Source organism: Arthroderma uncinatum, assembly GCF_011692745.1.
Source record: "Arthroderma uncinatum strain CBS 119779 chromosome Unknown scaffold3, whole genome shotgun sequence".
Lineage (NCBI taxonomy): Eukaryota > Fungi > Ascomycota > Eurotiomycetes > Onygenales > Arthrodermataceae > Arthroderma > Arthroderma uncinatum.
In genome coordinates, this window is record NW_022983865.1 from 4,383,739 (window position 1) to 4,398,658 (window position 14,920).

The 14,920-nt window shown below is 49.9% G+C and overlaps 10 protein-coding genes across 10 annotated transcripts; 4 read left to right on the forward strand and 6 right to left on the reverse strand.

Moving 5' to 3' along the window:
* Positions 1-387: 387 nt before the first annotated feature.
* On the reverse strand, positions 388-1,579 carry GIQ15_05086 (RNA binding protein; the record flags this gene model as incomplete). Its single annotated transcript, XM_033552503.1, has 3 exons — positions 388-589; positions 666-891; positions 946-1,579. 3 exons carry the CDS (start codon positions 1,577-1,579, stop codon positions 388-390), a joined length of 1,062 nt encoding a protein of 353 aa, XP_033406233.1.
* Positions 1,580-2,244: 665 nt separating this feature from the next.
* Positions 2,245-3,334, reverse strand: GIQ15_05087 (uncharacterized protein; the record flags this gene model as incomplete). Its single annotated transcript, XM_033552504.1, has 5 exons — positions 2,245-2,429; positions 2,485-2,537; positions 2,595-2,693; positions 2,748-2,928; positions 3,013-3,334. 5 exons carry the CDS (start codon positions 3,332-3,334, stop codon positions 2,245-2,247), a joined length of 840 nt encoding a protein of 279 aa, XP_033406234.1.
* A 290-nt stretch (positions 3,335-3,624) lies between these two features.
* GIQ15_05088 (uncharacterized protein) lies at positions 3,625-5,263 on the forward strand (the record flags this gene model as incomplete). The annotated part of the gene is made up of 5 exons (XM_033552505.1): positions 3,625-3,689; positions 3,739-4,063; positions 4,111-4,532; positions 4,587-5,114; positions 5,167-5,263. 5 exons carry the CDS (start codon positions 3,625-3,627, stop codon positions 5,261-5,263), a joined length of 1,437 nt encoding a protein of 478 aa, XP_033406235.1.
* A 94-nt stretch (positions 5,264-5,357) lies between these two features.
* GIQ15_05089 (uncharacterized protein) lies at positions 5,358-6,533 on the reverse strand (the record flags this gene model as incomplete). Its single annotated transcript, XM_033552506.1, has 4 exons — positions 5,358-5,457; positions 5,535-5,640; positions 5,710-6,222; positions 6,308-6,533. 4 exons carry the CDS (start codon positions 6,531-6,533, stop codon positions 5,358-5,360), a joined length of 945 nt encoding a protein of 314 aa, XP_033406236.1.
* A 326-nt stretch (positions 6,534-6,859) lies between these two features.
* On the forward strand, positions 6,860-8,543 carry GIQ15_05090 (uncharacterized protein; the record flags this gene model as incomplete). The annotated part of the gene is made up of 4 exons (XM_033552507.1): positions 6,860-7,045; positions 7,107-7,225; positions 7,288-8,446; positions 8,505-8,543. The coding sequence occupies 4 exons, from the start codon at positions 6,860-6,862 to the stop codon at positions 8,541-8,543; spliced, it is 1,503 nt and encodes a 500-aa protein (XP_033406237.1).
* Positions 8,544-8,898: 355 nt separating this feature from the next.
* Positions 8,899-9,554, reverse strand: GIQ15_05091 (CHCH domain-containing protein; the record flags this gene model as incomplete). The annotated part of the gene is made up of 3 exons (XM_033552508.1): positions 8,899-8,931; positions 8,996-9,248; positions 9,355-9,554. 3 exons carry the CDS (start codon positions 9,552-9,554, stop codon positions 8,899-8,901), a joined length of 486 nt encoding a protein of 161 aa, XP_033406238.1.
* A 544-nt stretch (positions 9,555-10,098) lies between these two features.
* On the reverse strand, positions 10,099-11,005 carry GIQ15_05092 (uncharacterized protein; the record flags this gene model as incomplete). Its single annotated transcript, XM_033552509.1, has 3 exons — positions 10,099-10,539; positions 10,598-10,764; positions 10,819-11,005. 3 exons carry the CDS (start codon positions 11,003-11,005, stop codon positions 10,099-10,101), a joined length of 795 nt encoding a protein of 264 aa, XP_033406239.1.
* A 617-nt stretch (positions 11,006-11,622) lies between these two features.
* On the forward strand, positions 11,623-12,807 carry GIQ15_05093 (2-dehydropantoate 2-reductase; the record flags this gene model as incomplete). The annotated part of the gene is made up of 1 exon (XM_033552510.1): positions 11,623-12,807. One exon carries the CDS (start codon positions 11,623-11,625, stop codon positions 12,805-12,807), a length of 1,185 nt encoding a protein of 394 aa, XP_033406240.1.
* Positions 12,808-12,972: 165 nt separating this feature from the next.
* Positions 12,973-13,846, forward strand: GIQ15_05094 (ubiquinone biosynthesis protein COQ4; the record flags this gene model as incomplete). Its single annotated transcript, XM_033552511.1, has 2 exons — positions 12,973-13,162; positions 13,212-13,846. 2 exons carry the CDS (start codon positions 12,973-12,975, stop codon positions 13,844-13,846), a joined length of 825 nt encoding a protein of 274 aa, XP_033406241.1.
* A 95-nt stretch (positions 13,847-13,941) lies between these two features.
* Positions 13,942-14,438, reverse strand: GIQ15_05095 (uncharacterized protein; the record flags this gene model as incomplete). Its single annotated transcript, XM_033552512.1, has 3 exons — positions 13,942-14,221; positions 14,288-14,361; positions 14,415-14,438. The coding sequence occupies 3 exons, from the start codon at positions 14,436-14,438 to the stop codon at positions 13,942-13,944; spliced, it is 378 nt and encodes a 125-aa protein (XP_033406242.1).
* Between the last annotated feature and the right edge of the window lie 482 nt (positions 14,439-14,920).

Here is a 14,920-nt window from a genome sequence, read left to right on the forward strand (position 1 = left end):
AGGTTATTCCATATTACGTCTATGTAGTTTGCCCTAGGGCTAAGCGTACATAGTGGTTGCACCACGGCGAAAGAGCCTGCTGGCGGATGTGTACCCGATCTTATCGTGTAGATCTAGACTTGCGCGGAATTTCTAGCAGATCTGGAGAGAACTGAATGTGTATATATTGCATAGAACGAGGCTTTGTCACTCTATACATATACAACGTGTGAATCGATATGTTTCTAGTAAGTCTAGAGTAGCTCCACGGATAATCTAACGTGAAGCTAGTAGTCTCAATATAATACACCAAAGGACGCCTATATCAACGCCAAAACTGCTCGAAAGGGTCTATTCGTTGACCCAGTATCCATAAACCAAAACACTTTTGTGATATAAAACATTAACCTATACGGGAACCCTAGTCCTTCGGCTTGGATGGATGTGCGATTCATCGTCTGCTACCGCCGCAGCACCGTTAGTTGCTGGCGCCGCCTTGGCTCGTTTTGCGCTCTCCTGTGCTTCACGGGCACGCTCCTCGTTTAGTTTCTGGTTCTTTTCGAGAATCTTCATCTTGCGGGCTTCGGACTTTGAACCACCGCCTCCAGCACTGCATTGGAAGGGCTATGTTAGAAGGATTTGCAAAGGTAGATGGCTCAAATGGCCAAAGAGGATGGATAACTTACGTCAATTCAACCTTGAGTTTGCGGGCAGGCTTCTTCCCATCCTCAAACATAGTGCCGTGGTATTGTTTTAGGCAAGTCTTCATGCGGTCGAATCCAGCGAATTCAACGAATGCGAAACCACGTCCCTTCTTTCCGCATCTTTCTAGTGGAACGCGGACCGAGGTAGGTTGGAGCTTTTCAAAGTGTTTGGTGACTGATTCTTGGTTGGCGGAGAACGGTAGATTGCCTGTTTGCTGGTGTTAGCTAACTGGGCTGTACAATGGTTAAGTTGGGGACATACTTATAAAGACGATGAATCTCTGGTTCTTCTGAGCTGCTTCCATCTCAGCTTCGCCAACAGCGGTTTCGGTGGCCTCCTCAGCACCGTTCTCTGTAGGCGCATCCGCTTCAGCTTTAGCAGCTGGTGTAGATTCTGCTACCTCCTCGGTGCCATTTGCTTCCTCTTTCTTCTCTTCTTTCTTGGCTTTCTTCTTTTTTTCCTTCGTTTCCTTCTTCTCTTTCTTTTCTTCTTTGTCAGCCTTCTCCTCGTCCTTGTTCTTCTTCTCTTTCTTTTCCTTCTTTTCTTTCTTCTTCTTGCTCTTTTCCGTCTTGCTGTCTCCATTTGGTTGTTCATCCACTTCCATCTCGTCGTTGCCAGCTGAGCCATTGGCCTTCATCGGTTCCTCCGGCGACTCCATCTCTTCATCTGGCTTGGTTTCCTCCTCCACATCGTCCTTCGCCTTCACCTTCTCCCGCTCTTTCTTTTCCTTCTTTTCTTTCTTCTCCTTCTTTTCCTTCTTGTCCTTTTTGTCCTTCTTCTCCTTCTTTGACTTCTCCTTGTCGAGCGATTTTAGCTTCTTTGATTTCGTGGTATCAACAACGGCTTCATCGTTTTCATACGCAGCGACCTGGTCGCGCTTTCGCTTATCGCCCATGCTTGTGCGTGTATATCGATGTATCTAAGAGAGGGGTATAATTGTTTCGGCCAAGAATTGGGTCGCAAACACCTTATTAAGTGACAGGAAACAGTCGCTGTCTTATCTCAATCCTATCAACGAGCATCGAATATTTTCTTGCTTGTTTTGCATAAAAAAATCCCTGTGGGTCCGATAATTCTGCCGGCCGAGGATTACAAGGCGGTGAGAAGATAAGGTTGGAACCTTCGCAGCTTAGTAATCACATATATCTTAGCCCGAAGATACGAATATCCAGCTTTCTTCCAATACTATTTAATCCAATACTGTTAAAAGATGATACGGTCTGTATATTAGGTCGAAGGGTAGCTTAGGTTTGAATGTAGGTAAATGGTTACGAAACCGATATGTATTGTATCAAGTGTCTCTGGTCTAAAACTGCTTCAAGATATATAACGTCCCGTTTGTATAAATCTCATTAGTCGGCCGTGGTATAGTCTGTTATACACCCCGCTATAGCTCAATTCCTCCTGGGATAAGCTGTCGAACGCACTCCTTATGCGCTGGCATAGAATGGTTGAAGTAGTAGATACAGGCGTTGTGTTGACCAGTATGTGCCTGTTTGGAGTAAATATCCTGCGTATTGATAAGGTAGCTGTTGATATTCGTTGCTGTCATTCGCTGAATCAAAAGACAAGTATCTGCACCTTGTCCCCTTTCTTCGACTGATATCGATCCCGTAGCTCGGCTCGGTTTAAGAGCTCAATGAGAGGGAAATGTAGCTCCTTCATGTCGAATATACCTCGTTTCTTCTGGTCAACATACGAGCCATCAACCACAATGCGCGCTAACGAGTCAAGTTTTAACGATCCTGAAACGATGGTTAGTCACAAATGTCCTAGGATGAGAGTATTTGTTGATTTCACCTGAATTTATAAGGTCATTTAGTCTGACCGGTGTTCCAATGCCTATTCCCATCCTGCTCAGCAAGTTAGCTTAAAACGAACTGCTCATCCGTCAAATAGAGCTATGTTACCTCGTCTTTTCCACAGTTTCCTGGGCCTCCTTTAGTTTGATATGTTTGGCGAAAAGCTTAGCAACGGCGCAGTCTTGGTTCTGGAATTGCCGCAACGTCCTAAGAAGATGTTAGCTTCCGTAAGTTCTGCATTGGCAATCTTACATTCCCTACCTTGATATTTCTGCTGCCCTAAGCCCTGCAAGGGTTACCACTAGTGTATGCGGAGATCCCTTTGCCTCCGAGGCCTTGGAAAGAGAAGCACCTTTATCTGGACTGAATGCTTTTAAAAAGGAAGGCATATTCTCAAGGTCTCGCGATGAGTCCCAGGATGAGGTATCGAGGAATGCATGTTCTATGACGTTATTGTTAGAACATTGCGTACACAAATGTATAACTGATAGCTCTATGAATAAGAAGAACAGATGCCGCAACTTACCTGGAACGTAAAAATCGTCCAGTTCCACCGCGGTCAAGTTCTTGTTATGCCGCTTAACTCGCTGGGCAAAGTAATCTCCAAGTAGCTTCCCATCCATTCTGCCAATCGATTCATCAATTCCTCCATCCTTGCCCATGACCTTATTTATATCGTATTCACTGCCATTTTTCGTCGCCTTTGAGCGCTTTTTCTTTTTCTTCTTGCTGGGTTGACTCTGGTCTCCTGCTGGTCTGTTTGTGTTTTCGGCAGCGTCCTCCTCGTCCACACGTTTTCTCTTGTTTGACTCTAGTGGCGCATCCTGTGAAGCTACAGATGAAGCCATAACGGAATGACTTGCTGTGTTATTCCTGTTAAATTCGTATATTCTCCTTTTTGCTTGCTTTCTTCAAGTCGAAATTTCCTTGCGATAACAAAAAAAGCAAATCCTTATCGTGCTTAGTCACGTTGTTATCGCAGCTTCCGCGTCGCGAACTCCTTGACCGAACATGACGAGCGAAGTTCACGTTGTTGACGCCGACTCGCCCTAGAGCACTCTGTTCACCGTCGGAGAAGCTCGATAGGTAACTGGAGTGACCGACTCGTGCATGATGTCGGCATCAAATCGTCGTGGCAATGGGCGGACGCCGCGAAACTCGGCTGGACCAAGCTCAAGTCCAGCCAAAACACCCTACAATGCGGTATGATAGGCCTTGACCGTTGAGAATTCCAGCTTTACTAACATTCTAGTTTAGCTATTCAAATTATCCAAGTTAGTGGCGGCGCCGTCAACTCCTGCACAGCAGAATGCTGCGTTTCTCAACACAGGCAGGCCGTCAGCATCTCGTACTGGTCGCCGAAAATCAGGGACGACTCCTTCACGGACAAGGGCAGGAGATATACCGGCGACACCACACGCAATTCGGGCATTCCAGAGACGGGCGGCGACCTATACTCCGGGACGGGACCGACGGAAAAGCCAGCGCTTCAAACGGGAGACTCCAATGGATATACTGAAGAACCTGGGGAAAGGTTTGATATTACCCCCCTTGTCGATATAATTGTTCTATACACGGTGCTGATTGGGATTGATATACTACAGCTCTTGCGCCGATATCAAAGACAGTTTCGTCGTCTCCGCAAACAGAGCCCGAGGAGGAACCGGAGCCTTCGATTGACGAAATCGATGAATTAGATAGGGAGCCGCCTATCCCTCCACCGAGACTGTCCCTACCGCTCAACGAGATGACTATAGTCCAGGACGATAATAGCCCCGATATCCCTGCTCCGAGGTTATCCCTTCTCCCCGACGATGAAGATGTCACGAGAGGGTCGATCGAAATGCCCCGCAGAGAGCGATCAGCTCGTGATTTAGCAAGGTTATCAAGAGTAAGCTTTGCTAGTAATCGCTTTAGCGATCATTTCGGGGACACGACGAACATTGTTGAAGACACCGAGGAAGGGTTGGATTTTGGAGTCGGACAGGAGGACTATATCGATGAAGATGTCGATAATACAACCGGACAGGCCATGTTGGATGCAGGGTAAGTTTAATTATCTTCTAATCGTACAATATCGCTATTCTAATGTTACAATAGGGGGGAGACCGAAGATTTGGGTCGTTTCAATCTCGATTTCGCCTTCCCAACGCCTGAAGCGCCCCATCATGTGCCAGCGGAAAATACAATTGATAATGAGCAGGACACTTTCGAGCTAGACGCAGTGCCACCGGAGTTTGGTGGCCCCGACAGTCCTTCATCGCAAAGTGATTTCGGAGCCGTGGGGTTCGAGCCAGCGGCGGACGAGCAATCATCCAAAAGAGGAACACCAATGACGGAAATTGAAGAAGAGGTACAGCCTGAGGAGCCGCAAAAGAAGAAGCAAAAGGTGTCTAAACACGGGATACCAGTCCCAAGTCTGCCCGTGGGCGTCGTAAAGAAGCTTGCAATGCGGTTTGCAAGGTCCGGAAACAAGAATAAAACCAGGATCACCAAGGACACGATGACAGCCATCCAGCAGGCAACAGACTGGTTTTTCGAACAAGCAAGTGGAGATTTGTCGACATACTCCGATCACTCCGGGCGAAAAACAATTGACGAGACGGACGTTATCGCGCTCATGAGAAGGTAAGTCGTCCATATAAAGTATGAAGCGAAGGCGCTAACACCGTCCTAACAGGCAACGACATGTTGGTAAAAGCGCCTCCGTATTTGCTCTCGCCCAAAAACACCTTCCCAAGGAACTCCTCCAGGATATTCGACTCCCAAAAAGTTGACGTCGCACCCAAATTTGAGCCCATTGATTGCCAAGTGCCGAGCAACGCCTGAGGGGTGCTCATCTCGGGTGCGAGCATGGGGGCCCGGGTAGAATTACCAGTTCTTATTCTGACGGATGCGTCGAACCGCTTCGTTTGGCCGTTTCTTAATCACCATCCCCAGCATAATGGTGGTGGCTAGCGAAAGACCGTACCTAATGTCACTCGTTAGTTCGGATTGCTGCATGGCCGGCATTACGCCGTGCTAGGTACATCCAGGGGGGGAACTTACCAGGTGAAGATGTACTGCGCATGATTGTTACGGAGGTGTACCTCCGCAGCACGGCCGATGGGTATACCCTTGTCTTCTCTGTTGTACATGCTCAAAAGGTCCTGTACTGCTGGCATGTTAGTTAGGGTCACACGGGGGTGCGCGAGTCCGCTGCAGGGTTACGAGACTGGCTCACCCATTGTTTCCTCGATCCAGACCGGCTGACTTCCCGTCAGTTCCGCCATCTGTTTGACGTCCGGGAAGTAAAACTTTCCTTCTTCTGGCTTGTTGTCGGGGGTGAACATGTTCTTCTTCCACGGTGACCGCAGCAGCCCTTCGATGACAACCTCCTCCTGCGGCAGGCCCTCCGTCCGGTCAGACTGTTTCTCGAGCGTCTTTGCAACCCAACCGCGGTTTACAAGGATTGTGCTTTCACCCTCCCCTCTCTCCAGTGGCGTGACGACCAAATATCCATCCTTTCCTTCATGCATGCGGGGTCCAATCAACATCTCTTTGTCGTGTCTAAGGCGGCCCTTTGCATACACCCTTCGATATTCGAAGTCACCCACAGAATCGGGGTCGACGACGGGCGGTAAGGGCAGCGGTGGTTTGATCAGACGGTCCTCGTACTTTGCGATCAAATCGGATTTCCAGTCGAGGCGCTGCACCTGCCATGTACCCAGAGCAAATGCTGTGATAGGGATGATCGCTTAACAGATGTTAGTTGACAATTAAATTCACACGCACGCCCACATATACACACTGTACATGAAGTAATGCAAGCGTACACATACCTAGTATAATCAACCCATATCCGTGCTTCCCTCCTGTCCGCACCAGCCTGGCAGGGTTATCCACGATCGACGTCCAATTGGGGTCCTCTGCCGGCGTGTGAGCCTGTCGAACCTGAAATCTCGAGCATCGTAGAGACTGTGTCTGTATCCGACTCGTAGACTGCGCCGTCCGCGTTCGTATAGAGGCCAGCGCAAACCGCCGTACGGAGAGAGCTGCTGCGTTCATCTGAGCTTGTCAGCGTGATGTCCGGCGAAGACAAAGATTCCAATTCCACCCAGCTCTGGTAGCCGTCGGCGCCGGTATATGTAATCGGCGAGTGCTCGCAGCCTATCGCCCTCTGTCTGCTGCGCTGGTCGACCGTCTCTCTCGTCTCGGAGGCTTCGGGGAGAGAAAACAAGCAAAAGAAAAAGAGAGAGAGAGAAGTAGGGTTGGTGGTCCGTGCACAAGGCCCTTCTCCACGAGTTTCTTTATATATATGCGACGCCCCCAGGGACGGAGGACGAAGGACGAAGAACTGACAGGTTTCACGCAGGCCAGAGCATACGCCGACCATGTTTTACAGGGGCGATTTGCAGAGCGGGATAGACCAGGCTGTCAGGGAGGTCAAGCAGGTTGTCTGCTTCATCACAGGTCCGTATTCCAACTACATAGATCCATCTCCACAGCTTCTGACGCCACGGTTAGACAACGGGAGCCTCAGCTTGATATGGGAGAGAGACTATCTCAGAGACGAACGGGTGCGTCGATACACTTGGTTTAACGGTGCTGAGTACAGGAAGAGGTCTGACTCGCGAATAGATCGTACGGCTGATAACCGCCAATGCGGTGGCGTTACGACTGGTAGAGGGCTCGCAGGAGGCCGAGTTCCTCTCTACCTTCTGCCCCGTGAACGAGTCGCCTACGCTGGTCGTGATTAAGTGAGTCTTTATGTCGTCGGGTTCCCTTTGAAGTCATTGACATGCTAACTCCGCTGTCGCAGAAATGGCATCGTCCGCGAGTACATAGCGGCAAGGACCGAGGAGCCCATGTTTAAACGCCGATTGATAGCTGCCCTGGAAGACAATAAGCCTCCAAGAAGGATGCGGGAGGCACAGGCGCAGAGAGCCGCTGGCCATGGAGGAAGCCCGGCCGTGTCTCCGACTACCGTCCCTGCTGCTCCTGCGGCTGCTGGAGCTCCTGTCCCTGCTGCCGCTGCTCGCTCCATCCCGACTCCTCCAGCTCCGGCTCCGGCCCCAGCTATACCAGCTACCCGCGTCACACCTGCTACGCCTCCGCCCGCTCCAGCTCCAGCTCCCTCGCCGTCATACAACATTATAGATCCACCACCAGAGGGTCGTAGCAATGACCCACAAAGACGAGAGGACATCCGGGAAGGTAAGCGACCTGCTGAACCAGAGGGCGAGAAGAAAGATCAGGCGGAGTGGAAGGGTAAACAGCGAAGAAGGCACCAGAAAGAGCGGGAGGAGAGAGAACGGGTGTTGGAGCGGATAAGACGTGACAATGAAGAGCGGAAGGCGAAAGCGGAGAGACAGAAGGCTGCTGCAGCAGTGCAGAACGAGTCCTCACGCAAGTCATCTACTCCTACACAAACTTATCGTCTTCAGGTTCGCCTGTTCGACGGGAGCTCTATAAGAAATACCTTCCGGCCCGACCAGACCATAGGATCGGCTGTTCGGTCGTGGCTCGATAGAGAGCGCTCCGACGGGGATGCGCCATATACCTTGAAGCATATATTGACGCCTCTTGAAAACAAGACAATCTCGCTTTCGGAAGAAGATCACACCCTACAAGAACTAGGCGTTGGTCCCACCGCTACTCTAGTCATGGTCCCTATAAAAACGTACACGGAGGCATATTCAGCCACAGACACGCCGCTACCATACCGTGTTATTTCAGGTGGCTATAATCTTGTTGCTGGCACTGTCAATGCTGTAGCTGGAATGGTAGGATCTGTGCTGGGGATTGGTCAGAACCCAGCTGCCGTTGGACGTGGTGCGTCTACGCCAGCCAACACAGCTACAGAGGAGCCAGCTCCGGCGAGTAGGCAAGGCACGAGAGGGTCAGCGCGCAACAAGATACGGACACTGCATGATGCCAACTCTGAGAGGGATGAACAGCAATTCTATAATGGAAACCAGGTACGTTACACATCGTTGACCTATCGTTCAGCGCATCTAATGCTAATTACTGCCATAGCTAAACTTTGAGCCTCGAAAAAAGGACGATGATAACTAATGACCAATGTTTCGTCACCTACCTGCAGTCTTTTTCGTCTTCATTTCCCTTAATTTAATTATATCCTTTGGAATGCCAATTTCATTATCTGCACTGGGAGATTGCCAGCCAGAATTCGTAAATGAAAAAAAAAAAAAAAATACTGGTTCGCGCTATGGATCTATGAACAAATAACGATGAGTGAGATTTGTCCATGGGCCCACACAGAAGCGTGGATGCTGAAAGTTGTATTCTATTATTACAATGACATGAGATCGTTCTGGTCTATAGTTCTCGGGGACGAGGGACGGGGAACACAATGCCATAAACTGGTGACTGGGACGTAAGTGGACATCAGTTACATCCTCGTATCAACTTAGTAAGGCTTAGCAGCAGCCTGGCAGGCTTTCTACATAGCAGAAGAAATAAGATTAGCATCATGCATTGTCTTCGACAGATGAGAGAGTACGTACCAGCTGGTCCATGTACCATCCACAGATAGACATGTTGCCCTGGTTGTCATCCATGCACTTCCTGAAAGAGCGGATGTCGGTCTCGCAGGGAGAGTTCTCGGCCCATCCGCTGGTGCTGGCGTTGCTCTGGTACATTCCGCTATCCATGGGTTGAGCAGCAGCCTGCTGGGTCTCGGCTGGAGCAGCGGTGGAAGAGCCACCGGTGAAGAAGCTGCCGACAGCGTGGCCAATGGAGGAACCGATGGCAACACCACTATGGAGAATACATGTTAGCCTGGAACAGCTGCGTCGAACGGAAGTCTGCCGCCTGCCGCCTATCTTGCAGACTGACTCGGAGCTTGAGAATGAATGCGACTTACCCAGCGGTAGCAGCCATTTGGCCGAACAAGCTGGATCCGCCACTGGACTGGGCAGCAGGAGCCTGTTGGGTCTGTGGGGGAGCAGCGGCGGTAGAGGATGGTCTCTGCTGCTGCATCTGGGGAGCTGGTCTAGCGGGAGCAGCGGTTGGTCGGGAGGGAGCGCTGCGCGCAGGGGCGGCGGAACGACGTTGACGGGCCATCTTGAGTGTGTAGGGGTTGTTTGGTTAAGTCGAGAACTGTGTCTTGATCGTGTATATAAATCGTTGATGGAGAGACGTTGGAGAAAATACAGAGTGTTTCTTCTGATGCGCAGAAAGGTGAAGAATATGGGGGGCGGACAAACGTCGGGCCGAGCAGTTGTTAAGCGTAACTCCGATTGGCCGAGAAACTGCAGATTTGTAACCTATCGATCTTGCATGTTTCTACGAGGATCTAGATATCGGATCAGATATATTGTATAGTTATTTGTATAGTTATTGTCTATTCAATTATGTATACTCCGTACAGGGTATCTATATTGTGGTGGCTCGTCGCTGTCCTCCTGTAGACTCTATGATCAAGCCATCGATCTTGCGTGAGTACAGTACTGGAGGCCCGGCGCAGCTTCCATGACCCCGGGGCATATTGCAGGCATAGTAAGAGCCGATATGCAGGGCATCAGACTCAATGTGCTGTGTATAGCAAAGAACAGCAAGTCTCTGTCGGCCTGGATGATTGTTCAAACGGCGTTCTAGCCAGGCCACCTCAACCGTTAGCATTCGCATTCGCAGGCTGTTCCGCTTGCTGCGCTGCTTCTCTCTTGCGCTGCCTTTTTATGCGATTCTTTTCCTTCTTTCTGGCCCGCTTTGCCTTCCTTTCTTTCTCATTTTGCTTCTTTGCATTCGTGGGCTGATCCAACTTAATAACCAGCTCTTCGCTCTTCGTATCCTCATTCTGGCCATCTTCATCCTCGTCATCCTCGTTGTAATCATCATCCTCCGCTTCCGCCGTTTTACTCTTCTTCGGCTCAGGCGTCGAAAGTTCGGTGCTATCTCTTTCAGACGAATCGGACTCTTCGATCGGGCGTTTCTGCGGTACCGCCGACTTTGCCTTCACTCTAGCTAGTTGTGCCGCCCGTAGTTGCGCCATGGCCTTCTCCTTTGCCTCCTGCTCGGCGCGCTCGAGATCTATCTTGTCATTTCCTGCCTACACCAGCAAGTCAGACGCGTTTATTCCAGAGGGTAATGGTAAAGGTTGCACTTACAAGTCCATGTTTTATAAATCTTCCGGCAGCCTGTTTGTCTAGCGTCATTGTTCGTTTCTCTGGCGGGGCCTCTAGGGTCTTAATCTTTTCATGATACTGCCTCACTCGAATCAGTTCCTTGAACACAGGGTGTTCTTTTGCATCTACATCGTTGAGACGTAGATACGCTAGAGAAGAAGTTAGCTTGGCGGGTCAATAACGCATTCACAGACGACACGTACAGAATATAAGAGACTCGATGGAGTATGTGAGAAGGATATGAAGCTTTGCCTTCTCCATCAACGGCAGCTTCTGTGCAGTCGCGGCCAACCCATGCTCTAGAAGCGGCTCTAGGGCCTCTTCTATCTCATCAATATTATCTTCCAGCTGTTCTAGCAGCGGAGTCAAATCTGCAGTCTCCATGGCCATCTCTGTAGCTGTCTCTGTAGCTATCTCTTATCTCTTGCTTGTCCAGTCTTCAACTTCTTCCTTTCTTTCTCTTCCGCAGCGAAATATTAAATGCTTATGTAAGAGCTGACTTATCAAACCTTATCGGCACAATGAAGCACGTGATATCGAAATTGAAATTCGCGACTTCTTCGCCTTTTGGACGGTCTCTTTTCGTATATGTTTATGTATAGTTGCCTCAGTTGATATTGTTAGTGCAGTTGAGCTGGATCTCGCTGGGCTGGATACTATACGTGCTCAATATACTGAAGATACCCACATTCACTCCATTTTCAGGGGCGTGACGCGAGAATCCAACTTTTTAATTGCATTGCCGAGGGAGCTCAGTTGAATGCCATAGCTAATAATCGGACTTTTGCCCGGCTATCCGAATGAATACCCCCAAGAGGCTGTGGGCTAGGTTCAATAGCTTTCAGCCCATCCAAGGACAATACACATGCACATATACCCTTAGATGGACGGCTGGATCGCGGCATCCCTTTTCCTCTGGGCAGCAACACTCATACAACTCTACTTGGTCTGCCAACAGGAACGATAATTTCGAATATAAGATGCCTTCAACAAAGAAAATTCACATAATGGGGGTAGGCAACATAGGATCTTTCGTGGCACACTCGCTGGCCGCATACCCTGCCCCCAGCCGGCCTCACATGACTCTCCTTTTCCACCATCCGGCCTTCTACAAAGACTGGAACCGCTTCGGACGCTCGGTTATCGTAAAGCGTCACGGCTTAGCTGAGAAACGTACGGGATTCGGAATAAACGTGCTCCAGGACGGAGTATGGTATTATCCATCTGAAATTGCAGATGCGCCGCGAGAGTTGGTGCGAGAAGAGCAAACCCTACGCGAATATGAGAGAACGGATGCCCAGGGTCGACATATACCAGCCGACGAAGAGTTGATCGAGCATCTGATTGTGACTGTCAAGACGACGCAGGTTGAAAATGCGCTAAAGTCAGTTCAGCACCGGCTGACACGAGACTCGTCTGTACTGTTCCTCACCAACGGCCTCGGCGTGCTAGAAGAGGTGAACGAGAAGATATGGCCGGAGGAAGAGAGTAGGCCGAATTATCTATTTGGAATCACCTCGCATGGCCTATACCGGTCGGGCCTCTTTGAGACCACGCACGCCGGAGTTGGCACTACGACTATCGGCGTGGTGCGTAACAACAATGCACAGCCGCCGCAGTCAATACCAGGAGAGGCAGCTTCGGATAAACCAACACTGGCCCCGTCGTCGGCCTACTTGCTGAAGACACTCACACAAGCTCCCGAGCTAGCATGCATATCCACCAACGCCACGGACCTACTCCAACTCCAGCTCGAGAAACTGGCTATAAACTGCGTCATCAACCCGCTCACCCTGCTCATGGACTGCCAGAACGGCGATACACTATACAACTACAACATATCACGCGTACAACGACTTCTCCTCATCGAGATCAGCGCCGTGATATGCGCACTCCCCGAACTTCAAGGTGTTCCTGGGATCCAGGCCCGGTTTGCGCCAGAAAGACTACGTACGCTTGCAGTAAGCGTGGCGAGGCGGACGGCGGAGAACACGAGCTCGATGCTACAGGATTCCAGGATTGGGAAGGAGACGGAGGTTGCGTATATGAATGGATATATTGTCAGGAGAGGTGAAGAAGTAGGCGTGAGGTGTGCGTTGAATTATATGCTGATGCAGCTGGTGCAGGCCAAGGGGAGGATGATGGGCAAGAAGAAGGCAGGGGAGGTTCCGTTCGATCTTTCGAAGCTTTAGCCAGCGTTGTATACTATTTATTTAATCTACGAACTTGTAATCTTTCCCCGTTACCTATAGATCTATAACTTGTACTGGGCCAGGATCTAGATTCTTACTAAGCGGGATACCTTGAAGCTAAGAAGAGTTGGAAGTAAAGAAGTACAAGAAGCAAAGCACACCAAGATGCCTCCACGGATAAAGATATCAAGTCAATTGCTACGGTCCCTTTGCCGGCAAGGGTGCGTACGCGAGTTCTCTGCTCTAAGCCGCCCGGCATCCAACTATCCCGGCCATGTCCCTCTTACGACGGTCGAGAGGTGCTCTCTGGCCATCGGATCAGCCATCGGATCACTATTAAACCCTCGACGACATGGTAAGACTCTTTTTAACTTATGATATAGACGACGTCTGACCTCCGATAGACCTGATTGCCACCCTGGGCGAGACAACAGCGACGCCATACTTCATCTACCGGCTGCGAGACGCCATGCTCGCCAGCCCTACTGGCCGGCGAATCCTCCGTGACCGACCACGCATCACATCCCAGACCCTCTCACTACCATACCTACGCTCTCTCCCTGCCTCGTCTCTGGGCGCAACATACGCTGCCTGGCTGGACCGTGAAGGCGTAACGCCCGACACCCGCAGCAGCGTGCGGTACATTGATGACGAAGAATGCGCGTACGTGATGCAGCGGTACCGCGAGTGTCATGACTTCTACCATGCCGTCACCGGCCTACCTATCGTGGTAGAAGGCGAGGTAGCGCTGAAAGTATTTGAATTTATGAATACGGGCCTACCGATGACGGGACTTAGTGCTGCGGCCGTGGTGAGGTTGAAGGGACCGGAAAGAGAGAGGTTCTGGAACATACATCTTCCCTGGGCTGTGAGGAGTGGAGCTAAGAGTAAGGAGCTGATAAGCGTTTACTGGGAGGAGGAACTGGAGAGGGATGTGGGTGAGTTGCGGGAGGAATTGGGTATTGAGGTGCCGCCTGATCTGAGGGAGATGAGGAGACAGCAGAGGAAGAGAGACAAGCAGCGAGCTGGCAATGCATAGATCAGTCGTCATTCTCATGTATAATAGAAACATCATCCTCATAGTTGTAAAACACCATCCTCGTCATTGTAAAAGAATTCCATATCGTAGTCCGCCTATAGATCCAACAGGTCGTCATCGTCATCCCATCCGCCTCGCCGGTTGATAACTATCTTCTTCTCCTCCTTATTCTCAGCCACGGCGTTGAGTAGCTCCTTCAGCTGGTCCTCCGTGACCTTCTGGCGCAACTGGCCGGACCGAGCAAGCATAATCAGCCTGTTCTCGATGTCTGTGGCACGCGACTCCTTGACAAGACGGATACGCCCGAGCCTGTCTGCGGCTTCGGGGAGTAGAATCTGAGACAGGATGGACTGACGGGCTTCATTTTCCTTGCTTCTACTCTTAATTAGCATCATATACTATGAACTGGGGTGTATATCGTGTGTAGAGGGGATGAGATACCGCTGGTCATCGTCACTTCCGCCGCCACTGGGACCGCCCTGCTGCTGCAGCTGTGCAAGACGGGCTTTTCTAATCTATACACTGTTAGATGTGAAGCAGGTAGAGTTGTCAAAGTAAGAATACAGACCTCCTCGAGCTCTGCGTCCGCCATGTCGAGCTGTGTTGTCCGCGATGGTGGGATGGCGGGGTGCCTATATGCGATATGAAACTCGTTACTCGCTATAGCAATGGAGCCGACTTGAGCTGTTATAGACCGTTGTCTGTATAGATGTTGTGGTGAGGTCGTGTTTCTTCTTTCAAATATATTTTCTTTCTCTTCTTACTTGGTCTTCTTATTGTGGCTAATATCGCGATCTTATTTGTGACTTCATAATTTCCTATTTAGCTACTATAACTACACCTACAATATCTACAATATACCACAGTATACTACAACGTCATATTTATAATTGATATATACACACTAATAACTATAACCATATAACTATACAGTATAATAACATCTTCCTCTCCTCGCTCAACCTGGTCTTGTAGCCTTCATCATACACTGCACCATCCGTCTCATCCATCTCTCCCATCACCATCATCTTACCATCTTCTCACTTATATCTTCTCTCTTCATCTATACTTATA